Here is a 26,914-nt window from a genome sequence, read left to right on the forward strand (position 1 = left end):
CTAATATTCTTAATTCTCTTGGGTTTTCCAAATGCAAGTCACATCAGGGGCGCCTGGGTGGCTCAGTCAGTCGAGTGTCTGACTTTGGCTCAAGTCATGATCTCCCAGTTTGTGGGTTTGAGTCCTGCATCGGGTTCTGTGCTGACATCTCGGAGCCTGGAGCCTGCTTCAGATTCTGTGTATCTCTCTCTGCCCCTCCCCTGCTCATACTCTGTCTCTCTCTCTCTCTCTCTCTCAAAAATAAACATTAAAAAAAAAAGTTACATCAAGTGGAAATATTTTGCCTCAAGATTTCCAGTATTTATACCCTTAACTTTATTCTCTTGTCTAAATGCAATGACTAATGTTCCCAGAAAAATAGAAAATAATAAAGTTAATAGGAAGCACCTTTGCCTTTCTCCTAATCTTAATAGAAATGATCTTATATTTTACCATTAAATATGATTCTAGAATTTTATTTGAGATAGATATTTCTCCATTATGTTGAATAATACTCAACTGTCACCATTTTCCTTAGAGTTTTCATGGGAATGAATATGAGATTTTATCAGAATATTGACTTTCTTCTTTGATTTATTAACATAGTAACTGATATTAATAGATTTCCTAATATTGAATCATCCAAGAATTTCTAAGATAAATTCCACTCCATTTGTCATGGTGTGTTACATTTTTAATATCCTGCTTGATTGATTTGTTAACGTTTTATTTAGGATTTTACACGAATGTTCACATAAGTCAGATTGGTCTGCAGTCTTCTTTAGGCTTTAAAGTTTTGGTGTTAGTAACAAGAAATGAGATTTCCTTCTTTTTCTATGCTATCAGTTTGAACAACATCAAAATATCTCAAAGAATTTATTTATAAACTATCCAAAGTAGTGCTTTCTGGAAAGATAGTACCAAATAATTTTCTGTTTCTTCCATGGTCATTGGGCCCTTTAGGTTTCCTCTATTTTTTTGAGTCAATTTGGCCATTTGTATTTTCATAGAAAATTATTTATTTCAACCAGATTTTCTAACTCTTCAGCTTAAGGTAATACAAAAATATCCCTTTTCGTTTTTAGTTCCAATTACATTTATGATTTTTTTCTTCTTTCTTATTCCTAATTTTCACTTTCCTCCATTTTCCCTTTATTCCATTAGTTTATTTTCATTTTATTTTATTGTGGCTTCCCCTTATTGGGCTATAAGCTGGAATTTAAAGGATGATTAAGAGTTTATCAGGCAGAGGGGCAGCTGGGTGACTCAGTCAGTTGAGCATCTGACTTTTGGTTTTGGCTCAGGTCATGAGCTCATGGTTTGTGAGATCAGGCTCTGCACTGACAGTGTGGAGCCTGCTTGGGATTCTCTCTCTTCCTCTCTGTCTCTCAAAATAAATAAACTTTTTTTTTTTAATTAAAAAAAAAAAAAAGAGGGGCATCTGGGTGGCTCAGTCATTTGGGCATCCAACTTCAGCTCAGGCCACGATCTCATGGTTCATGAGTTTGAGCTGACCAGAGCCTGGAGCCTGCTTCAGATTGTGTCTCCCTCTCTGCCCCTCCCCACTTGTACTCTTCTCTCAAAAATGAATAAATATTTAAAAAAAAATGAAATGAAAAAAAGAGTTTCTCAGGCAGAGACAGAAAGGAAGGCATCTCCGAAAGAGTAGACAAAATGGGCAGAAATCTGCAGATTTGAAATAGCTTAGGGTATTCAGTGAATTGTATCTTGGGTCGGCTAGGATGGTGATTCAGGGGTGGGAGGAGGAAGCACCAGACTAGGAAGGAATCCCACGAGGGAGTGTCATTCTACCTCTACCTCATCTTTGCAGCATGTCCTCAGGACCCAAATGCCTGATGGGAACACCTCACTGGCCCAACCCCAGCTTTCGGAGGGTAGGAAGAAAGTGTATCTGGTCCTTTGGGCTCCTGAAGAGAGCATCGGAGCTCTACTTTCTATGAGGACTCACAGGGAGGTACTGAGAGGAGAAAAGAGAGGGAGGCTGGTTCCACCAGAAGATACTACTGGGTAGCCAGAAGAATGATAAATGTCAACTGTGTGGAGTCACTGAGATCTTTTAACTGGGGAGAATGCCACATTCAGATCTGTGTTGCTGAGGCTTGTTTTTCAATATTTTGAAGTAGACAGCCACCTCATTATACAGGTGAGGGAACGGGCCAGGTGAGGACCTGAGACAAGCCCGAGAGGACAGAATCATCAAGAGTTGGGATCAGAGTGCCACCAAGTTTTCTAGGTTTAGGAAAATTTAAGAAACACTCTGAAGGAAAGAAATGCAAAGTATCTTTACCTGAAAAGAGGAGGTAATGGTATCTGTGAAGATTAAAATGATTCAATGCATAGGGGGCACCTGGGTGGCTCAGTTAAGGGTCCTACTTCGGCTCAGGTCATGATGTCGCAGACCCCTACAGTTACAGTGGCTTGTTCCTTGTCCTCAATTTCATTTCTGAAATTTTTCGCAATATACTGTTTTGGTTCAGTTTGGGGTTTTTTGACATGAGGATACTTTTTCTTAGCTAGGATGAGAGGATATAAACGGTAAAACAATAAAAATATTGGAAGAAAACTGTAAGTCCAACCTGAGGGAAACTTCTTAATACAGGAAACAGAGGACTTAAAAGATAGATGCACTGTATTTAACTACACACAAACATGAATTTTCCTGATGGAAAGAAACATCATATCAGAAGATAAACAATGAATTGGGAGAAAATATTTGTTAAAACAAAAAAGTCATGTTACTATCTCTAACAGAGAAAAAACTGATTTTTTAAAAAGGTGATTTTGAAAAACATGCAAAAAAAATGAACAGGCAATTCATAGAAGAGGAAATACTATTGACCAATAAATGTATGAAGAGATCCTCCCCCTCACTAGATATGGAAATGCAAAATAAAACAACAGTGAGATCTAACTTTTTAGATCTCAAATTGATCCAATTCATCAAATTGGAAAAAATATGACAGTATCCAGTGCTGACAAGCACATTCTTGAACATCTGAGTTTCAACCATATCTTTGGAGAGCAATCTGATAATATATAGCAGAAAAAAATTAAAAAAAAATTTTTTAATGTTTATTTTTTACAGAGAGAGAGAAAGAGACAGAGCATGAGCAGGGGAGGGGCAGAGAGCGAGAGACACACACAGAATCCAAAGCAGGCTCCAGGCTCTGAGCTGTCAGCACAGAGCCTGACACAGGGCTCGAACTCACAGACCGTGAGATCATGACCTGAGCTGAAGTCGGACGCTCAACTGACTCAGCCACCCGGGTGTCCAGCAGAAAAAATTTTAACGTTCATATTCGTTGACCCAGTAATCCAACTTAATTTAGAAAAAAGTATTCTGACAAGAGAGCCTTTAGTGTCTCCCTGTATAGGTGTCTTACCTCTTTTGTCCTCTCTCCTCTCCAGCATACCTCACTTGATAAACTATCTCATTTCCCAGCCAGCTGGACCCTCATGCCCAAGCCTTCCTCCACCTGACTTAAGCCAACTTAAGCTAGTGCCTGGAACAGGGAGATGGTCTTGGAGCCCGGAAGGCCTTGTCTAGGAATCCCCATGTGCTTTCAGGAAATCGAGGCCAAGGACATCACTGGAGCCAACGTTTGCTTTGAGTTTCTGCAGCTGCTGACAACGTGCCGGACCCTGATGGCACCTGGCAGAGGCTGCTTGGTCCTGGCCATTCTGCTGGCGATGGTGGACATCCGACTTGGTGGTGAGGACAGCCCACCCCCAGATCCCCAGAGCAGAGACAGCCATCAGGGAAAATCCCGTACTCGTGAGAAGGGATGGATCCCAAGATTTTTTTCTCTGGTGGGGAAGAAAAGAACCCACTGCCTCTTGACACTAGTGAAAGGGCAAAAACATAGTTTCATGTTTTTTGTTAAAACGAATACTGTTGCCCACCCCATCAGACATTCTGCCCCTGTGTGTTGCTATGTGTTGCTGAGAGCCCAGTAATCTGGACCTCAGTCGAAGATTCTTTCAGCATCTTACACATTTCCAACTTTATGAATCCCGGGTTTGAGACTCAGATACTACAATATGTGTCAAGTATATAACCCATTTAACCCCCATGTACCTCAGTTTATAAAATGGGAACAACACATGTGTCTAGGGCTATACCGAGGATTAGATGTATACAAAAGTACTTTTAGTAAAGGTCCTATGCAAGTTCCATTTGGAGAGTAGAAATAAAATAGAAGTCATTTCTGAATTAATGAATAACTGGGATTGCAGGTCTCCCTCAGATAGGGGTATAGGCTGTAGACTACTCGTCTAAGGGGTGGTATTTAACGTCTGTTAGCCTCCACATCTGCTCAACATTTCTCTGTGAATGAATTAGTCGGCCATGTATACCCGGCCTCCTGGGCCTAATTCCTCCCCCTTCCCCTTCCAGGGTGCTTGCACATCCTCAGCTCATTTTCCCAGGATGGAAAGCAATTAAGCTTGATCTGTACTTTGCGGCATACAAAAGAAGAGGCTGAGGGTGCTATAGTGTTTTTGTGCAAGGACAGGTCTTCGGGCTGTTTCCCTGAGACCAGCCTGCGGCAACTGAGACTTCGACGGGATCCCAGGGAAGATGGCATCAGCGAAAGATCATCTCAGTTGGTGTTCACCATAAACCATGCCACACCATCGGACAGCGGGACCTACCAGTGTTGTGCCACAAGCCAGAGGCCAGATATGCGCCTTCAGGGCCACTTTTTCTCTGTTTTAGTCACAGGTAAGCTCTGATCTCCCAAATGCCACCAGATGAGATAGTAAGCAGGGTCGGCGGCTGGAGCCAGAAGTAGCTACTTCGGGTCCTGGGTAGGAGTCTCCTTGGGGGAAGAGTCCTTCCCATGACTCGGTCATTTCCCACCAGTCCCACCAGCAAATGCCACCTCTCCTCAAAGCATGGATACAAAAGTGGTCTCATTTTGTCTTTAATTTTAAAAATCTTACTGAGGTAAGCCATTCAATTTTGATTGACGCTGAGACTGAGTCACAAGAAGGTAAAGCAAATTGTTCAATTTGTCTCACTGACCAGTGCCAGTAGAAGCAGATAGAGGTCTGGAATTTAGGCTTCTTGGTTCTGATTCAGAGATCTCTCACAAATGTGGTTCTATTTCTAAATATAGGCACTGAGCCTTCAGGCTGTGATAGATATGGCTTTTAGATAAAACGGATGGTTGTCTTAAGAGCGTTAGTTTTAAGATCTTAGTTTTTTTTTTTTCAACGTTTATTTATTTTTGGGACAGAGAGAGACAGAGCATGAACAGGGGAGGGGCAGAGAGAGAGGGAGACACAGAATCGGAAACAGGCTCCAGGCTCTGAGCCATCAGCCCAGAGCCTGACGCGGGGCTCGAACTCACAGACCGCGAGATCGTGACCTGGCTGAAGTCGGACGCTTAACCGACTGCGCCACCCAGGCGCCCCAAGATCTTAGTTTTAAGAAACAGAAACCCACTCAAGCTGCCATAGGTTAAAAGGAAAAAAATAATAAAACAGGAAGCATAGCTGGCATTTATGAGTTTTGTTTCTGGAATCAGACACCAGAAATCCAACAGAACTTAAAAAGAGTTACGATCTCAATGTCTCTGGGGCAGCAAGGCCTCTCATCTCTGCATATTTCCTTCATTTTGTGCATACTCCCCTATTCTGTTACTACTTTGACAAAACCTAAATATGGTTACTCCAGCCTCAGCTTTATATATGACTTCCTCATATACCCTGCAGTGCGTGACTCTGTGTTTCTATATTCCGAAAGGAGCAAGCCTTCAAAACTGAGAATTATGTTCTTTTTAAAATTTATTTATTTTGAGAGAGAGAAAGAGCAAGCAGGGGAGGGGTAGAAAGAGAGAGAGAGAATCCCAAGGAGGCTCCATGCTGTCAGCACAGAGTCTGAGGCAGGGCTTGAACTCATGAACTGTGAGATCATGATCTGAACCGAAACCAGAAGTCGGACGCTTCACTGACTGAGTCACCCAGGCACCCCGAGAATTATGTTCTAATTGGAATTGAATACCCAGCCAAACTACCAATCACATGTGAGGAAAGAATAAAGACAGACATGCAATGACTGGAAAAGAAAAAAAAAAGCCATCAATGTGATCTTAAGAAGCCACCAGAGGTCTGCTTCAAAAAAACAGGAAAGTAAATAGGTAGAGTGGATAAAATGGGATCCAGGAAAGTAAGGACTCTAATAGGGAAAATAGATAAGGAAACCCTGGAATGGAAAAGGGCCAAAACAGGCAATTAGTCCAAAAGGAACAAGAGAAAGGGGACTCTGGAAGATGTATAGTGGGTAAATATTGAATTGATAGGTCTTCTTTCTGAAGGCCTGTGATAGATTGGATGAAGGATTAAAGACACAGATATGGAAAATTTTGCCTGGTTAAAAAAAATTAAAGTCATCATTATCTCCAGGGAAAACACTAAATTTTACAAAAGGAAGCCTAATCATGGCGCACAACTTGGCTCTGTAATAGGTAACATTTACAGAAACCAGATCATTTAAAAATTAATTTAACTAAAATGTGTAATATAATGATTTGTGAAAGATGCAGAAACGGGGAAGGAGGTAGAGGTTTAAGAGAAACATATCCTCATCTTCTTTAACAGAAAATCAATAACGTCTAAACTTTATCATCAAGAAGTGGCAATATAAGCACACTATTTCAGAATATGGTGAATGAAACAGCTCAGAGTTGACAGTGGTTGTTGTCTCTAGGGAATAAGCATAGGAAGACTAAAGGACACTGTTATTATGCTCTATGAACTTTCAAGTACTATCTTATGTTTTAACTTTAAGAAAAATAGAAATAAATTACTTCCCTCCCAAATAAAAACCCAGCCTGGAACTTTTAACAAATGCTTTCATCATCTCCTATGGTTAGCAGTTAACCCACATTTTCTACTGCAGTCTAGACTAATTTAGAGTTTCTTCCTTGCTTCCTGGTACCTTCCCCTCTGACCCTGCTTCCAGTCAGCCCTCCCATTCCCCCCCTTACCAAACTCCCAATCTCTATCAGCTTCTGTGACTCTGTACTTCCCAGGTTTCCTACCTGTCTGTTCTCTCTTCGTCTGTCACTGTTTCCTCCTCCCACCTCTCAAACGTGTGAATTCATTCCCTCAGACTCACTCCTCACCTCTTCCATCTTTGTGCTCTCTCCTAAGTTCTCATACCCTCCTGATTTTAACCTGCACCTCCCTGCAAACCGACCCATGAATCAATTTCTCCAGCTCTAACTTCTTTCCTAAGTTTCAATTTAATGTTTTCACTGACAACTGTCCCGCTTGCCATCTCCTCACACTCAACCTGAGACCCTAGTTCTGCCCATGATTTACAGTTGAAATCTTGGTGCCTTTTTTCTCTTCCCCATCCAGCCAGTTACTAAATACTACTAGTTCTTTCCTACTTTCATTCCTTTCTTCCCAAAGGGGTTTTCCAAGTCTTCATCATCTCACACTGAAAATATTCCAAGTCTCCTGACAAGCCCCTTGAATTCCGAGTGTGTCTCGTTCATCTTTATTTCTCCTCCCACATCCTACCTCTGGACCTGGAACCAAGCCGTTACCTAATAGTCCATCAACTCTAAACACCATCTGTCTTCAATCCACATTGCCATCTGATCTCTTTCTAAAATGCTAATTTGTACATGCCGCACCACTATTCACAGAGTGTTAAGGGCTTTCCAGTGTCTACGAGACGATGTCTGAATCACTTTTGCCTGGTATTGGACACTCTATACAATTTCATTCTACCATTTATGTGAATCCTGTTCCAGCTGATTTTACTAGTGGAAACTCCTCTGTCGTTCTTCTCATACTTGTCCTGTTGATTGTGCATCCCACAGGCAGTGCTAAGCTTGCAGAGAACCGAATCGGAGCAGAAGAGCCCTTCTCCTTATAAGCTAATCTATGTAGTCTATAACCTAGTCACGTTCTCCTAATACACCCTAAGCATTTCTACTTGTGATGGTTGTGAGATAAAATGCCTTTCTCATCCTCTCGGTTTATTTGAGTATTAGTGTCAGCACATATGGATGCTCACCAAATGCAGAGATGAGGTTCCTTTTGGAGGGTGAAACAAAGCTGGACAGGTAACATAGTGTCTGTAAACAATGTCTACCATTTACTGAGTGCTTACTGTGTGCCAGGCATTGCGCTGAATGATAGATCAATTCTTTCGATCTTCATGGCCTTTTTGAGGTTGGGCCTAATCTTGTCACGTGAAAAGTCAGGCTCAAAGCTAATCTGGGTAAGTTCATTCAGCTAGTAAATGGTAGATAAAAACCCAGATCTATTCCAAAGCCCAAGATTTTAACTTCTGCTTGACACACTCCAGAAGATAGTTTTTAAATGAGATTTGGGGGCAATCAAGTCCAAGGTGACTAAGCTATGTTGGCTGTCTAACAAGACTCGGGCGCTTGCGTGGCTCAGTCAGTTAGGTGTCTGACTTTGGCTCAGGTCATGATCTCACGGTTCATGAGCCCAAGCCCCGTGTCGGGCTCTGTGCTGACAGCTAAGGGCCTGGAGCCTGCTTCGGATTCTGTGTCTCCCTCTCTCTCTCTGCCCCTCTTCAGCTTGCACTCTCTCTCTCAAAAATAAAAAAAACATTAAAACATTTTTTAAGAAAATAAGACAGATTTTAAAAGGTACAATCAAGGGGCACCTGGGTGGCTCAGTTAAAAAACGTCTGACTCTTGGGGCGCCTGGGTGGCTCAGTCGGCTGAGCGTCCAACTTCGGCTCAGGTCACGATGTCGCGGTCCGTGAGTTCGAGCCCTGCGTCGGGCTCTGGGCTGATGGCTCAGAGCCTGGAGCCTGCTTCCGATTCTGTGTCTCCCTCTCTCTCTGCCCCTCCCCCATTCATGCTCTGTCTCTCTGTCTCAAAAATAAATAAACGTTAAAAAAAAAATTAAAAAAAAATGTCTGACTCTTGATTTTGGCTCAGGTCATGATCTCAATGGTTTGTGAGTTGGAGCTCTGCATCAGGCTGTGCACTGACGGCACAGAGCCTGCTTGGGTTTCTCTCTCTCTCTCTGCCCCTCCCCTGCTCATGGTCTCTCTCAAAATAAATAAAATAAACATGAAAAAAAATAATAAAATTCCTTTAAGGTAGGCCTGTTTGTATCCCCAGTGTGACACACAGTAGATTCTGTATCAGTTCACTGCTGCTTAATTAAGTAAATCATCATCACTACCCATAAATGTTAAAAAATATTTATTTGGGGAATAAATTGTGCTGAGAGCTATCCTTGGAGATAAAACAAACAACAAACAACAAAAACCAAAACCAAAACCAAAACAAACAAAAAAAAAACCCCAACCATCCTGAGATGATGCAAAAGGAGGTATTAATGATTTCTGAAACCCTCACCTGATCCACTGATTCTCTTTTGAACCAGAGGCAGGGAACTACACAGTCAAAGGATTGAAGCAAAGAAGACACCTTGAGTTCACTCACAGTCAAGGCACTCCCAGTTCAGGCTTCCTGCAAAAGGTCTGGGTGATGCTGGCCACTAGCCTGCTGGCCCTTCAAGGTATGTTCAGAAGAGCCTGAAGCACCTACAATGAGGGTGCTACACCTTTGACACCTGGAGTATCCTCCAGGAGGTGATGGGTGGAAAGGGAGACTAGAGTGGGAGACTGAAATGCTGCTCAAGCCCTGGCCGTCCACAGGAAACCATCGAACCAACACGAGGGCAAAACTGGTCCAAAGGGACTCAAGACTTCATATTACCCAGAGGAAGATGGATGAAACACATTTTCCACTGGATAGGAGGTCAGACCTGTTAGGAAAGAAAGCTTGTAGGAGAGGCAAATAAACAAATACAGCTGCCTCTCCCCATTGGACCAACAGCAGGCTACAAGTAAAGGCAAGAGGTATTTACCTATTAGGTGAAGAACAAGGCAAGAGACAGACTGGGTCTGGAGGTGGGTTGTAGAAGTGCAGCTCCTTGGCAAAGGGTGATGGGCAGAGTATATAAACACTTGGAACTGAGTCCTCTGCACATCACAAATTTCCCTATTAGGTAACAGAGACTGGAACTCATGATTTGCCATTACATTTTTGTATAATCAGCACTGATGCAGGATTTTGCCTGTCCTTGGCATTCCTAATCCCATTTTATTTAAGCTTTCCTCAAATCAGTAACTACCACAGTTCGTGTGCCACCAGAATGTAAGCTCTATAAATGCAAGGACTTTTGTCTCATTTACCCCAACAAAGACAGTACCAGGCACATAGTAAGCTCTTAATAAATTTGTTTTTTTAAAAGAAAACTCGCATGATGGGTTAGGTTTTACATATGGGGATTCTAACCTCATCTCATTCTTCCGGGCAAACATTCCCTGATCAAGAAACAGGCACAAAGAGATTGTTTCTCCGGTTCATGGGAATTAACACAGGACCTTCTCACTCTAAAACTGTGTGCTCTCAGTAATTACCTACTATATGCTAAGCACCTTCTCTCTCTCCTTTACCACCCTCCCCATTCTGAGATTGCCTCCTCCCGTTTCCAGAAAGAGGACCACCTAGAACTCCCTACTCCAGTCCCTTAACTGCAAAATAGCAAAAGACCTTATCTGTGATCCTTGGCAAGGAGTTGCCAAATGGAAGCCTGTGACAGTTGTCAAGAGGAAACTGGTGAATATCAAGCAGTCTGACCCTTTAGACCGAATTTACTGAATCTAAATTCCCTCAGATGGTCAGGCTACTCTGTCATAAAATAAATGTCATTTCTTCATAAATAAAAACTCTGAAAAGGAAATTGCAATCTATGACCGCTTACCACCTTTGACTTCCAAGTTATGCTAGAGCAAAGAATCTCTCTGCTTTCCCCCTTTCCAATCGGGTGTTAAGAATGAACTTTTGATAGTTGGTGCCTTTTATCTTTCTCCCCCCAACTCAAGAACTCCCCCCAAGCAGAACTACGGAAGAGGCACTGTTCAGGAGGCATCCTTTTGGACACACGTTTTCTCAGGTCCAAAGAGATCACGCAGATCAAGTTACTATCTTACACATGATCGAAACGATGATGAGGGAGTTCCCTGGATCTCTGGGCCTCCCTCCGCTCATGAAACCACCTTCAGTGAGTGTCCCTCTCCTAACACTGTGCCAGCCTTTGGTGCTACACATGGAGAATCCACCTGCAACTTTTTGAGTGGCACTGATTTCTTCTTTGATTGCCCTACTTTCCTGCAAAGAGACCTCAAAGGTTGGCGTCCTCCCCACTTCCACCAAAACCACCCAGATTTGCTAGAGGACGCAAGTGCAATGTTAGCAGTAAGATACAACTCATATAACCCCTTCCTTCTGTCCTTTCCATTCCCTCCTGAGTCACAAGAACCAAATAATGAATTACATCGGGTATCTAAGTTGTGTGGCAGTAATACCAACTTTCTTTTTTCTTCCTACAGCTTTGTAAGCCTGTGCCAGAAACTTAAAAAAAAAAAAAAAAGTTACAGCAAGATTAGCCTGACTCTGTAGCTTGCTGCCTTTCACATTGCCACATACAGAGAAGAAGACAGCACAGGGAAAGAGATGCTAAATACGCCAAGAATCTGGGGAATAGAAGGTGGGGCAAATGAGCATATTCCTTGACCTGCTCTCCTCACCACCAGATCAAAGCTTTCTTCCCACCCTGTCACCAGTTAAAAGAACAGCTGTTACAAAAGTGGATGGTGTACAGTTCTCGCTCAAATATTGGATAAGTATGTGTGGTTTTGTGCCCAAGAAAAACGTTTTCCTTCCCCCTCCTCCAACACAGTAAACAAGGAAGCCAAACAAAATGAGAACACCAACTTTTTTGGAAGAGATTTTTATTTGACACTAGAAAGAAGAGAGAAGAAACAGGCAAAGATAGGTAGGAGAAGAAAGCCAGAGCCAGTGACTGACTCAGCACGAAACCAAGGAAATGAAGAGACCCTGGCATTGGGCAGAACCGCCCCCTCCACCCAGCGCAGCTGAAGGAAGAAACAGCTGTGTGCCAAGCCGCAACACGGAGCATAAGTGCCCAGCTTCAACCATGTTTTTGTCCATCTCTTTGGTCACATCTCTTTCCTTTTAAATAAATGCCCAAAGCAATATTTGCAGCCTTCTCTTTTCTCCTAAAGTCACAAATCCTCTTGTCTTTCTCTCTGGACAGATGACCTCTTGTCCTAGTTAAGCAAGGAGAGAAGGAGTTGGGGGGATGGCAGGATATTCCTGACAGGAGAAACTTTGTGAATAAACAGATAGGAACACAGACAATTTAACTGGAGCTAAATGGGAAGCCATCAAAAGCAAACAGACACCTTACCTGTGATCCTTGGCCAGGACCTGCCAAATGTGGGAGCTACGGTTTGTGGGAAGAGGGAGAGAAAAGGCTGAAAAAGATGGGTTAGACCCTTATTAGTGATGGCTTGACCCTCAAACTAAGTAAGGATTTTGGATTTTGTGCCTTATGGAGGTAAAAAGAGTAGGCATGGAGTCAAAACATCTGGATTCAAACTCTGGCTTTGCAATGTACCAGCTCTGGGTCCTTGGGCCAATGAAATTTTGATATGCTATTTGTTTACTTATCTGTAAATGGGATCTTGCCTATGCTATCTTCTGTTTCCACAGGATCGCTCTGAGGTTCAAATGAGATTCTGGATTTTAAACCTAAAGCCATTTGAATACGGACTCCAAAGTCTCCAAAGCTTTCTCCATTATATTATGTTCACTTTAATCTTTCTCTACCGGTTTTATGTATGTTCTGTGTTTCTAAATTTTAAGCTCACATGGATGACATCTTTTGCTTTTTACTATTCAAAGAATCTTCTGAAATTTCTCAATATTACACAATCACTGGAAATTTCACAAAGAAGCTATGGAAAAAGTTTCACCCATTTTGCTATACTAATATAGGTCACACATAAATATCTGCAAAAGGATACATGATTGCTGCAAAAGCTTGTCAAGACATTCAAGAACATTAGACTATTAGCTCTGACTTGAACTAAGCAGAGTAAGTAAAGCAACAGTAAGTTAGAAGTCTCATTTCTAAAGAATTTGTTTTGTTTATTCTGCTTATCTAAAGATTTGGTTAAAATGGAAATGTGAAATACTTCTATCTTGCCTTCAAAAATTATTGATACCACTGATTTCAAATAAGCCTACAAATTTCCATCCATGAATAGGTCGTTTTCTGAACACACATCTTAACCTCAATCTACAGGAGTGATTCACAACCCATGCATGGAATGTGAACCTCTGTGAGGCCACGGAATTATTACAAGGAATCTACTTCAGCATTACCTTCAGTCTGAATAAATAATACTAGCTTACAAATATTTACATACTATATTTCAACTGGATATAGATTATGGTGTTACTAATAAAGACAAACTGATTTAAAAGCATTACCGAGGGGCGTCTGGCTGGCTCGGTCAGAACAGCATATGACTTTTGATCTCAGGGTTGTGAGTTCAAGCCCCACATGGCGTGTAGAGATTACTTAAATTTAAAAAAACTTAATGAAGAATACTAAAAAAATAAAAGCATTACTGAAATCACAGCAGCTTTTGTTATGTATTTTTTCATTAAAAAATCCTAAAAATACAACAATCATCTTGTTATGAGGAGTCTAATAATTTTTGGACCCTAAAATTGGTACATCTTATTAGAAAGGTAAAGAACCACAATCCTACACCCCATGAGTCACAAATACGCAGCTGAAACAGGAAAGGCAACAAACATATAGACTCTACTTCCATGGATACCAACTAAGTGCAATTTGGCAAAACGTTATAAAGTTTGTATGTATACAATCTTAGAGTTGAATGACTATAATTCCATATATCTGGCAGGTATGAGAGTTCAAAACCTCATAATGTCCTTTGGATAAGACAAGGGCTCTAAGTGGATCCTAGAAAATATCTCCACTTGTACACAGTCTCCTTTAAACCCTTGGAGCAGCCCTGTGCTTCCCAGGCTGAGTGCTAAGACGCTGACATTACTATAAGCTATACTTTCCCCCCAAAGGATGGCCACTTGTGATATATTCCCTCAAGTTCCTGCCTCAGAACTTACGTGAGAATCATTCTGGAAACTCTCCATATGAGTATGCTTCCTGGGGTGCCTGGGTGGCTCAGTTGGTTGAGTGTCTGACTCTTGATTTTGGCTCAGGTCATGATGCCAGGGTCATGGGATCGAGCCTTGCTTCGGGCTCCACATTCAGTGTGGAGGGTTAGGATTCTCTCTCTCTCTCTATTTCTCTGCCCCTCTCTCCCACTCGTACTCTCTCTAAAAAGTAAAATCAAAAAACAAGTGTAGAATTATTTAAAAAAAAAAAAAAAAAAAAGAGTATGCTCTTCTGCTAGTCCCCAAACTCCCAAATCCCTGTTGGTTTACTCTGGTGAAAAGCACTCTTATCTTCCCATGTCCCTACTTCAGAAGCCAAATGAGGCTTTCCCTCTCATCCGACTATTTACCAGCCCTGCTCCTTCTCCTAACATCTGTCTTCCTTCACAGATGTCAGTGGCCTTTCTAGATCAGCTCTAAAAACTCTGAACAAGGAGGGCACCTGTTGGGATGAGCACTGGGTGTTGTATGGAAACCAATTTCACAATAAACTTCATATTTAAAATAATAATAATAAAAAAAAAACTCCGAACAGCCCCTCCTTTCCAAAAGCCCCAAAGGCTGTTTTGTTGTTGTTTAAAACCAGACACAGGGGCACCTGGGTGGCTCAGTCGGTTAAGCGTCTGACTTCGGCTCAGGTCATGATCTCACAGTCTGTGAGTTCGAGCCCCGCATCGGGCTCTGTGCTGACAGCTCAGAGCCTGGAGCCCATTTCAGATTCTGTGTCTCCCTCTCTCTCTGCCCCTCCCCTGTTCATGCTCTGTCTCTGTCTCAAAAATAAATAAACATTAAAAAAAAAATTAAAAAAAAAAACAAAACCAGATACAAACTATGATTCCCTCTTGATTAGTTTTTGTTAAGACGGACATATTTATAATTTGCATTCCTTGAGGAAAAGAGCATGTGGACACCAGGGAGAAAGAAACTGAAGCATGCAGACGGTCAAGAGAAGTCAATTTTGTATCAATAATGTATTTAAAAAAACTAAAACTAAAAATCAATAGAAAATTATATTTGTGTTCAACTAATTATACTACAGAAGCAGAGAATGATGAATACTCTTTCCTCAAAGCCATTTTTCCCCTCAACACTTGATGTCTGCCCAAGCCAAACAGTGCCCCACAGCAGAGAACTATGGAAATGCAAGGGTCTGAGGTATGTACAGTGAGAGAACTGGAGTGTGAGGCCCCAGCCCTCTGCTGTACCTCCTAACTTGACCTCAATGGCCACCACAGCCCTTTGTTCCTCTGGTGTGAATGTGCATATATATATATATGTGTGTGTGTGTGTGTGTGTGTGTGTGTGTGTGTGTGTGTCTATGAACACACACACACACACACGGAATCTGTTTCTCCTATTAGCTACCTAACCAAAGTGAGAGTTGTTGCGAAAAAGAAACAAATTCTTCCCCAGAAAAAGTCCTTCGAACTTGAGAGCTAATTATTGGATCAGAGAGAGTATTGCTCAAAGAAAACATGTAACAAGCACTGGCTTAACTGTTGGACAGCAACTGTTGACAACTAAAATTTCCAATAAGCTAAGGAAGTTATTTAATTCATAGCCATCTCCACATCCCCCACCCAGAGTAATTCCTTTTAATTATAAATCAGAACATTGTAAGGAAAGACTCCAGGAGCTATAGCAACAAGGGCAAGCTGCCATCTGGATCCTCCACGTTTCCCAACTCTTCAGAGAGCTAACTGACAGTAGGAGCTTGGAGGGAAACACAATTTTTGAAGCCAGGTTTATTCCTCCTCCCTGCTCCCAATTTGTTAGCTTAGAAACTTTAAAGACATTGGAGATTCCAGCTAAATGTTCACCACTCTGCCCTTCTCACTTAACTGAGCAGTTCTGTCCAGCCAGAACTGACCCATACAAACGAGAGTTAGACTAACCCCTCGGGGGGAAAACTACCCGAGAAGCGATCATCACTTGCCGGCCAGTAAGGAGTTGTCCTGTATTACTTCCCAACTTCTAAATTTACCAAGCTCTAGGAGGTCTCTCCAAAATACTTTTCTTCCCCTCTAATTTCAATGATAGTGGACAAAGGGAAAATAAAGAAAAGACATTTATGAATAAGAAAACAATCTGTTTAGCTCTGCATGGAACCTACAGGCCATTTAGTATGAATGTAAAGGCCTCAAGTAGAAGGACTCAAGATCTGAAACTGCACCTGTTTCCTCTTCTCTTTAACAACCAGGGAGAGCTAAATCTCTCTCCTTGGCTATTAAGACCCTAGACTCCTGAGTCTGTAAAGCGTTCCAACTGGAAAGGAACGAACATCTGAAAAGTCCAGGCTATGTAGTTGTCCACCTTGGGCACTATATCTAAACTGTTTGAAACATTTAAAAGCAAAGCATTCCTGGAAATAAACTCTTAGCCGTAGCCATGTTCTGGTGTGAGACCAATGAATCTACAATGTTTCTTCCTAGAATGGGAGGCATCTCCGATTTCTTCCAGGTTAATTCAGGTTAAGGAAGAAAAATAGATGTATGCTGTACACAGCAAACTGGCTCTCATCCCGTTTACATTTCTTTCACTTTTTAACCCTGGTACTGAGGCCTCTAAGCAAAGCAGACATTTCTGATACAGACACACTGTTTACTTGGCAAAATTTAAGTGGGATGAGTATCACTCTGCTGGGTGCATCATTTCTATTTTTCCTCCTGTGATGGTTAATTTTATGTGTCAACTTGGCTGGGCCAAGGGGTACCTAAATATTTGGTCAAACATTATTCTGGGTGTGTCTGTGAGGGTTTTTTTCTGGTAAGGTTAACATCTGAATAGGTAGACTGATTAGAGCAGACAGACTGCTCTCAAAAAGAACATCAGTGCCAGTGGGCCTCATCCAAACAGTCAAAGGCTCAACTAGAACAAAATGACGCTTCTGCTAGCAAGGGGGAGCGCCTCTTGCCTGAGTGAGGACACTGGTCTTTTCCTGCCTTTGGACTCAAACTAAAAAGGCTTTTCTTAGTTCTCAAAATTTCCACCAGCTTCTGTACTGGAATTAAACCACTGGCTCTCCTAGTACTTAAGCCTTTGGGAATCGGACTAGAACTACACCATAAGCTGGCTGCTGGATCAAGATCTTGAAAACTTCTTAGTCTCCATAATCACCCAAGCTAATTCCTTATAATAAATTTCTAAGCGTGTGCACGTGCGCGTGCACACACACACACGCACACACACCTTATTGTCCTACTGACTGTTTCTCTGGAGAACGCTACCCTAGTCCACACCTTAACCTAAATTAACCTGGCACTCCAAGATACCTCCTAGGATAAAACACAAAGACTCATTAAGTGGGAGGGGTACAGGAAACGAAAAAAAAAAAAAAAGCCTCATGCCCTCTATCAGAGCAAAACAAGTGAAGAAAATTTCAGCTGAGACTGACACTATTTGCTATTCTGTGTATTAAAAAGCTAATTCCGTACCTACCACTTTGTTTTTGACCCTTTGTGAAATGACTCAGACCTGCTCTTGTTCTCCAGTTTTCTAGCTGAAGTAAAAATACAACGGCCTGTCCTGGCATCTCCAGACTCTTAACAGGGACACAATTATCCTAATTTTTCTGACACAGCAAACGCTGTTCTACTTGAAAACTACCATGTGCTCTGTCAGCACATGGCCTTTCTCCATCTAAGTAGTGGCCATTAAATATTCAGAATATACCTCCTCCCCGCCCCCCCCCCAGCTTCTTGACCCTGTCAACCATTCAAAACTGATGTGCAGTTTGAGGCTACCCATCAACGTGCACAGTAAATAGCTCACGGTCTCCAAAGAAACAATCTCTGCCAAGGTAGGACATGAGAGACGCAGGAGAAAACATCTTTTATTCCCTCTGGGTCCAACCTAAATCATACCTTTGTGGTGACAATTTTAGAGGCAGGCTGTTAATTTAGCAAGCCATTCTCCCACTTTCTCTCTTCCCTCCCCTACATGTTTACCCTCCATCAAAGATATCTCTAACCCCCTTCCTTCACCCCCAAACCAGTGTATGATGGCCAACAAATATTGAGGAAAGAGTCGTAGCCAAGGGAGAGACTCATCAAAGAGTGGCCGTCTTGTTCTGATCATTCCAAACTGTGAAGGGCTGATGTGACCAAACAGGGGCCCCTGTGACATGCACTAACAGTGGTTACATGTCCCCACCATTTCTTTGAGACTTTGAAGTTCCAACAACATTCTTGATCGTCTTCATTTATTCAACTTTAAACACTTAAATGCTTCAAAGAGCATGTGCATGTGCAATGAGACATTGTTAGGCTGAAAATCGAAGGCCCACCTCTCCAAGGCCAAGTTGTTTTGGGCATGATCACAATAATCAGTTTGATTCCAAGTACAGCCAGAACCAAGCAGAACAGAAAGATTTCAGAGATGATAAAAAGGGCTTAAAAAAATTAAAATGAGACAATGTGAAATCTCAATTTCTGAAAACCAATGAATTACTAAAAACAGTGAACTGGCTGTAGAAGCAGTAATGAAGTAATTCCTCTTCTGAGGGAAACTATTTTAAGGTCCCCATGACAAAAGGCAGTAAACAATGAGTTGCGGGTCATTTAGAAAAGCTCCAGAACGAAAGATTTCAAATATCTGTCCTTCTGTGCCTGTATCCTGCCCAACTCATTTCCAAAAGGAACCAGAATCAGATTCCCACCAACGTAAGATTTCTAAGATGCGTCATGTTGGCTTCTGCAGAAACCGCACCTTGTGAAGTAGTCTTTAAAAATTAAAATGAGAAAACCAGAGAGTACAACGATAAGCCACTTTCTCCTCCCCACCAATTTTTCTTTGATTTTCTGAGGATTCAGAACAAAAACAAAATCATTCGTCTCAGATTCCTGAATTAACCTGACCTCGCTTGGTGGCTAATGTGGCCAAGAGCAGATGTTTTTGTACAATTAAAACAGGAAGACTTTTTATCAGCAGGACTTTAGGGCTGTGGTTCCACTGTATCTACTATCAAATACACTAATGGTAGGCTGGAGGTTAGATCAGGAAGTGGAAACATCCACTACAAGGTAACATGACAGATGGTGGGACCCTCGCTAGACTTTAAGGTAGAGTGATTCTATTCTGGCAGGGGAAACCCACATAATCAAGTTTCACACTTATAAAAGTATCACTCTGAATTCAGGAATCAGAGGCATTTGGTTGTAGATACAATTCCATCTGTAGATACTAACTTTAAATTGAGAGAAGAAAAAACACTCACTGCATTAATATTATGGGTTGGGGTTTCTTATGCGATTCCTAAATCCACCTACTACTTTTCTGTTTTGATACAATTGACAGCTGTGATAAGAAGACTACCACAGCTGTGGCTCAGATGCGGGCTTTTCAGCTTCAGAAAGTCCATCGGTCGTGTAGCTGGCTGTCACTGCTATATCTGTTGCTTGCAGAGGCCTCAGAGTTCTGGGTTTGCCGAGTAGAGTCCTCACCATTTAAGCTCTTCCTACACACAGGACACGTGTCATGCTGCAACAGAAGGAAATTGGTCCATGTAAACAGCCTGACCTGAGAAGCCAAAGGTGCTAAACACTTAAGAAACCCTGAGAGCTGGCAGGCCGAAAGACAAAAAGGGCATGCACTCTCGCACAGTACACACTGGGCTCAAAGATGGAACACCAGCACATGTTCAAATGGACCTTGAAACAGAAATGACAGAATTCCAGGCCAGGAGCTTAACAACAACTACCACACGTCACCAAACAGAACTAACCAGATACGGTGACCTGACATGGTCTAGAGCAAGGGTTAGGAAACTTTTTGTGAAGGAACTGGTAATAAATATTTTAGACTTGGCAGGCCATACTGCCTGGGTCACAACCACTCAACTCTGCTGATGTAGCACAAAGGTAGCTGCAGACAATTGGTAAACAAATGAGGGTAGCTGTGTTCCAATGAAACTTCCTTTATAAAAACAGGTGGCAGGCCCGAGACCTGTAGGCTGTGGTTTGGTAACCTCTGGTCAGAGAAGTTTCCAAACATAAGAGTGATCTAAAAAACAGTGACGGCACCAGCAGGAGTTAGGAAGGGACTAAAATCTGCTCTCCTTGGCTCTCTGTTAACCCAGGACCACCTCCCGCCCTGCCCTGCCCCAGAAGATGTGGCTGGCAGAGACAGCCCATCACACATGAGAGCCGGCTGTACTCACCAGTTCTAACCACGGCACAATACAACTGCTGTGGAAAAAGTGGTTGCAGGGTAACTGCCGGACTTCCTCTTCAACTGTGTAATCTTCTTTGCACACTGGACACTCTAAACCCATATCTGTTGGAGGAGGAAATGCCTTCTAAAGTAAGCGAGCAAAAAGAAGGAAGAAAAAACTAGTCCAGAGGAATGCGTAAGAAAAGATACAAAGTGTACCCTAGGTGGAGGTAGGAAGCACAAACTGCGCTTCACCATGGGAGAGGAGCTGGGAGTAGAAAGGGACTTTTGTAAAAAGGAGGATCGACGAACGGGCTTAGTCCAGAAAGGCCTACTTTTCAACATCAAGGCTTGCAAAAAATAAACCAGGGCTTGGATGATCTGTTAAGTAAAACAGGGAAAGCATCTTCCCAGACGTGTGATATCCTTCTGGCAGTTTCTACTCAGGAAACACAGGCAATCTGTCCACTACAACCACGGGATATATCTGAGCAATCTCAGCAGTTCCCAGTCAGTGTCTCAAGCCACTTTAACCCTGCCATTTTCCACATTTCGCGTCCTCTTTCAGAGTGGTTGTCCTAAAGCCCTCTGGACAAGTTAATTAAAAGCTGTACCAGGAGGTGGTGCTGCAGAATTGCAAAGCCCAAGGACAGCTCAGGCTCCAAGTCCAGAGACAAGAAGCCCTCTGTGAGGAAATGGCTACACACTAACCTGGGAGTACCAGGCAGCAAACTCGGGGTCTCCCAAGTCTGGCTAATGATACCAGCTCCTCCTCTCCAATGGCCAGCATGTGCTACATACATGCCCATAGCACTCAAGGGCCCGGAATAATAAGACTACCAAGAGTCACTCCTTCCTCTCCACTCTTATCTAACACCTTTACCTCAATTCCACCTTTTATTTCTTATGACTGGTCCACCGGAACAGCCTCCCAGGAAGTAGGTACCCTTGACCCCAGCCTTCAACCCTCCAAATTTATCCTATGCTTTGCAAGCAGCTCACTTCCCCTAATACTAGCTTCAGAGCACCCCTCCAGCTGGCACCTCAAAATCACCAAATTCAAAATGAAAACCATCACATCACTTCCATCCCCAAACCCCACTAGACCAGGGGTGGGGGTGGGGGGGTGGTTACAAGCCTCCACCCCGATAGATGGCAGCACCGCCTCTTGTAGCTCCTGAGCTGCAAAATCTGACAGTCATCTTTGACCCTTTTCCCTCTTTTATCCCATTAGGCAATCGGTGATGAAAGCCTTTCTTCAAAGTTATATTGAGTCTACCCTTCCCCATCTGTTAGCATTGCCACTGTCACCTGCACCCCGCCTGGATGTTGCAGCAGCCCCTTGAATCCCCGTTTCTGCTTTCTTTGCCTTCCAATCTATTTGAGATACTACCTCCAGCCGAATCTTCCCTAAAGAGCACCCAAATTCCCCCAATCCTCCATTTGGGGACCTATAAAACTTGCCTGCTACCTAAAACATCCAGCCGTAACTACTCTGCCAGTTTCAACATCCACTCAAACAAGGCCTTTCTACCCAATCATACCTCCCATGCTCCCAAACCAGACTGCATTTCAGGGTTCATCAGGCCACTCTCCTTTTCCCTGGTCCAGACACTATGCCCATGCTGACATTCTCACACTGGTTCATACTCTTCCTTGAACAGAATGACCTCTCTGAGATGGCCTATCCTGTCTTTTAAATCTTCTGACTCTAAACTGGAATTTGTAGTGCAAGAAACTCCCAGTTCGAAATAATGTTCCTTGTCACTAAATTCCTTCAGTGCTTAAAAGTAAAAAAACTGTATCTAATGTACCTGACTGTATCTGACAGAATAAATGTGAAGCAAATTCTCAGCCTCCAATTTTTTTTCTCTTCCTCAGTATCATCCACTCAATACTATTTTTGATACTGTTTTTTATGTGTATTCATTTTGAAAGAGAGAGAGAGAAAGGGAGAGACAGAGAGGGAGGGAGACAGCACCCAAACAGGTTCCGGCTGTCTGCCCCGAGCCCAATGTGGGGCTTGATCTCACCACTGTGAGATCATGACCTAATCTGAAATCAAGAGTCAGATGCTTACCTGACTGAGCCACCCAGGTGCTCCTGTGCCGTTTTCTAATCATTTAGTTGAGTTTTGCTTCCCCTAGTAAGTTCTTCAAAAAATCAAGTCTTGGGGTGCCTGGGTGGCTCAGTCAGTTAAGCGTCCGACTCTTGATTTCATCTCAGGTCATGATCTTACAGTTCATGGGATCAAACCTCATGTCAGGCTTGGGATTCTCTCTCCCTCTCTCTGCCCCTCCACAACTCGTGCACGTGCGTTCTCTCTCTCTCTCTCACAAATAAATAAACTTAAAAAAAAAAAAAAAAAAAAAGACTAACCCTAAATGAAAAGGTAGGCCCTATCTTCCACTTATGGCACCAAGTAGCAATTTTAGTTAGGAGTGCTACAGCTTCATCTGAAGATCCTTAGTACAGGAAGGTGCTGCGATTTTGAACGGAGATCAGATTTGACAGAAGTATGGAAATGAACCTACCAACTTGTTCCTGAGTTACTGTCACTGTTGGAAGAGATGTGATCTTTTCTTTGTCAGCCGGGGGAGGCCCTGTGTTTTCCAGTTGTCCTAAAAGCTACAAAAAAGGAAAAAGAAAAAGAAGAAGAAGTGGCAGACATCCTACCATCCCTGGGGAGGGAGCTGCTCCAGCTGAGAACAAACAGTGCATATATTAGAAATGTTAGTTGCTCTTACTTCTGCAAGGCTCTGAGAGGCTTGGGTTTCCCCTTTCCTGCTGCCGGAACACTTGTAATTGCTTTACAATTTCAGAGTGACATCAGTATAACCCTACAGACAAACCCATCATTGCAAGGCCCACCTTTGGGCATAAAGCAATTTCAGAGGCAGCATAAGGGTTGTGATGTCAGGAGTAAAATTAAAACTGAACAAAAGGTAATACTTAACTGGTCTAAAAACTTCATTCTGCTGGAAGAAATAAAAGGGTGAGAGTATGGAAAGTAGCATCAAGTAAGCCAAGAAATAGGTAAATTACTGCCTATGAGAAGATTTGGATATAAATGACATGCTTTCTATTCTCAGCAATCCACAAGGGAAATGAAAACTATTTAAACTAAAATAAACATAAATAAGTGGAAGCGATTATATATGTCATGGGAATACCTTTTTCTCTGCTTCCTTCCCCTACTTTGCTCCATCTAGCAGAAATCCCTGCTTCAAACATGTGAGGAGACCCTCCTTTTTTGTGAAGTAGTTGTTAACAGGATCCTCACAGGACTGAACAAGAGGCCAAAAATACAAAATACTGTTTGTTACAGGAGAAGTCTTTTCTTCCTACAGAGGTGAAACCATCTTCTAGAAAGTCCCTAGGACCTCGAATATACATGGATGCTAAACTAAACCCATAAACCATTCATCCCTTCAGTAAAATGGAAACCCACAAGCTCAAAATATTAGGGAAAGCAGAGTGACTGCCATTCAGAAAGTAGCAGAAGGAAAGCAGGAAGCCTGTGGAACCATGAGACACACTGAACAGACACCCTCAAAAGGCAGCTCCTCACCTGGGTTACAATGGCATCAAGCCCTGTCTGACCCCAGGCATAGTCCCCAGGGTTGGAGTGCAGCATCCCGCTCCTATACATGAGATGAGACAGACAGCATTAGACGGAGTGACCAGGCTCTGCCTCACACCACAGAAAAAACTGGGAGATCCCGTTCTCTCTCAGAGCTGGAAAGTCACTAGTTCTCTAAAATCAAGTGGCAAAGAACTTCTCGGTATTTTTAAGGTCAAAGAGATTATCCAGAAGTCGTCTCTTACTCTTTAAGTAAGGAATTTTTACTTAATCAAATAGAACATAAAATGTGAAGCTACCTAAAATACCACATGACACACCAGAGCGAAAAGAGTGACTCATTGCCTATTGGCTAAGAAAAGTTTGTCTTCTCTACGCCCATGTAGAGTAAATATAGATGGAGCTGCTTTTTAAGGAGAGTTTTCCCTCTGTGACTGGCCAAAATCTGTAGCAGACTTCCCTCATTCGAAGAGGCTGCCCACGGTCCTGGACAATGAGGAGCTTTCAAGGAGAGAAGCGGCCACAGTGGTCTCTGAATCACAACCTAGAGCAATTACAAAAGGGACTCGGCAGCCCCTCTTTTTGGAGCTGCTGGTGCACTACCCTGGATGACAGATGTCCAAGCTCTTTGGCTGGAACGTGTTAAAAGAAACTAGAGGCTGGAAAATAGGGTAACTGAGTGGAAGGACCGAGGACCCTCTGAGCAAAGGAGGCTTCCGAGGCGGAGTCGGAAGTGGTATGTGATTGCCTAGACAAGAAGAAATTCCATCTTAACTTCTATCATACTTAAGTGACACTCTGATACTGAAATACAGCCTTTTATTTCTCCTGAGATACCTTCTTACTTTAAGAATTTCAGCAATTCTTAAGGAATAAAATCTTTCCGTACAACCTAGAGAAGAAACTTGCAAGTCAGATACCAGCTTGGCAGGGACCATCTCATTCCCCTCTCAACACAACTCTCAAACCAGAATATGAACCAAACCCGGCACATCCAGTGCCCAGACATCCTGGGGGACCAGGATGGTCCTCAGGAGACTGAACAATAAAAAAATAAGTTCTGATTAAGTTTGGGCTCAGCAAATAAAGGCAATCTAACAGTCTGCCAATCAAATCTATATACTCACCTATTCAGCTCTCTTTCTCACAATGGTACATATACCTAAAATGCTGCTGCTCCAGCAAAGTAAGACAGAAGGCAATTCGCTACTTACCAGGAAAAAGGATGTGAGGATCCAGGAATTGCAGAATTTGCAAAGAATCCTGCAAATATCTGCTGTATTATGCTGTTGCAGGGGAAAAAAAAAATTAGGTAAGACAAGAGACTTATGAAAGTACTCTACAGATATCTATGGCTGACAATCAGCAACTCCTCCAACTACCATGGGTCCTCACTTACCATTGTACAAAAGGTAGCACCAGAAATCAGTCAACTACCTGGTAAAGTGCTATTTTGCTATTATGGCTATCTTCCTGAGCTCCGTGATCTTATATATTAATAGATTTTTGTGAACTAGGCTTGAAATGAATCTGATTACATGGTGTAGTTTTCCAGCTACGTTCCTTGGACCTCTGGCAACAGTATTAAGCTGAAAAGGATGCTAAACCACTGGGATTTAGGCCCAGGCTATAAACAGTAATGCCATTTTTCTGTGTTTTACACATTAGGTTTCTACATGAGATATTATTTAAAGAGCCCTGTAAAAATTTTTTTCAGAATAATTCCATTTTACAAACATTTAGCAACATACTACATTAGCCCTCAAAAGGTGTTTCAATTGCTTCTAACACAAACACAATCAAATACACACACATCTGACATTTGTCATTCTGAATACTTAAGATGGCGCATCTACTCAGTCCTTTATACTGGTGAACTGATCTTTGTTACCCAGAGATAATGGGCAAAAGAAAAAGACTGAAGAAAGATTTGTTTTGTGAATAATATGCACATTTTTCTTTCTTTTTAATGTTTATTTATTTTTGAGAGACAGCGTGCAAGTGGCGGGGGAGAGGGCAGAGAGAGAGGGAGACAAAGAATCTGAAGGAGGCTCCAGGCTCCAAGATGTCAGCACAGAGCCTGACATGGAGCTCAGACCCATGAATTGTGAGATCATGACCTGAGCTGAAGTCGGATGCCCAACTGACTAAGCCACCCAGGTGCCCCTTCTCTTTTTTTCTCTGGCTTTATGGAGATATAATTGATATGATACATACTTTTAGCCCCTTGGGTCCCACTTTTCTTATTAGGCCAGTCAATACAACAATGGCAGTAGCCAATATTAGACTCTCCTATTCCTAAAGTTCAACAGTAGATAACCAGACTATGTGTTTGTTTTAAAATAATTGTCCACATATTATTTTATGTTCCTCCTTTGTGTGTATGGACTTAGTGATTTAATTCTTTTTTTATTGAGGCATACTTCACATGAACATTATATTAGTTTCAGGTGTATAACATGATTCAATGTCTGTATATATTGTAAATGATCACGAAAAGGCTAGGTAACATTCATCATCATAGTTACAACATATTTTTCTGTGATTTTAAGTTTTAAGATCTATTCTCTTAGCAACTTGCAAATATGTAATAATTATTAACTATAATGCTATAATTACCTATAATTAATATAAGGAACTATAATCTCTTTGCAGTTTTGATTTGCATTTCCCTGATGATATAGTCACGATGCTGTACATTACATCCCCATCATTTATTTTATAACTAGAAGTCTGTACCTCTGGACCTCCTTCACCTATTTCACCCACACCCTACCCCCTACCTCTGGCAACCACCTATCTATTCTCTTTATCAATGAGCTTTTCTTTCTTTTTTTTTTTTTTTTTTACAATTCCACATATAAGTGAGATCATATGGCATTTGTCTTTTTCCATCTAACTTATTTCGCTTATCACAATATCCTCAAGGTCCATCCATGTTGTTGAAAATGACAAGATTTCATTTCTTTATGGCCAAATAATATTCCTGTGGGCGTGTGCTGTGTGTGTGTGGTGTATATTTATACAAAACACATTTTCTTTAACTATATCCATCAACAGACACAGGCTGTTTCCATGTCTTGGCTATTAT

At 42.1% G+C, this 26,914-nt stretch overlaps 2 protein-coding genes across 4 annotated transcripts in view; one reads left to right on the forward strand and one right to left on the reverse strand.

Moving 5' to 3' along the window:
• The first annotated feature begins 3,261 nt into the window (after window positions 1-3,261).
• Window positions 3,262-12,073, forward strand: CD160 (CD160 molecule). Its single transcript, XM_043576042.1, has 4 exons — window positions 3,262-3,712; window positions 4,397-4,723; window positions 9,391-9,525; window positions 11,405-12,073. Exons 1-4 carry the CDS (start codon window positions 3,517-3,519, stop codon window positions 11,410-11,412), a joined length of 666 nt encoding a protein of 221 aa, XP_043431977.1. The 5' UTR covers window positions 3,262-3,516; the 3' UTR covers window positions 11,413-12,073.
• Window positions 12,074-18,274: 6,201 nt separating this feature from the next.
• Window positions 18,275-26,914, reverse strand: part of RNF115 (ring finger protein 115) — an 83,764-nt gene continuing 75,124 nt past the window's right edge. For all 3 annotated transcript variants that reach the window (XM_043576057.1, XM_043576058.1, XM_043576056.1), the window contains 5 exons: window positions 25,038-25,109; window positions 23,812-23,884; window positions 22,775-22,868; window positions 20,248-20,363; window positions 18,275-19,568 (listed from right to left, as the gene is read on the reverse strand). In XM_043576057.1, the coding sequence (XP_043431992.1) occupies window positions 19,437-19,568; window positions 20,248-20,363; window positions 22,775-22,868; window positions 23,812-23,884; window positions 25,038-25,109 (487 nt within the window). In that variant the 3' untranslated portion in view covers window positions 18,275-19,436. The remainder of the gene's footprint in view (window positions 19,569-20,247; window positions 20,364-22,774; window positions 22,869-23,811; window positions 23,885-25,037; window positions 25,110-26,914) is intronic.

This window comes from Prionailurus bengalensis, chromosome C1, assembly GCF_016509475.1.
Source record: "Prionailurus bengalensis isolate Pbe53 chromosome C1, Fcat_Pben_1.1_paternal_pri, whole genome shotgun sequence".
Classification (NCBI taxonomy): Eukaryota; Metazoa; Chordata; class Mammalia; order Carnivora; family Felidae; genus Prionailurus; species Prionailurus bengalensis.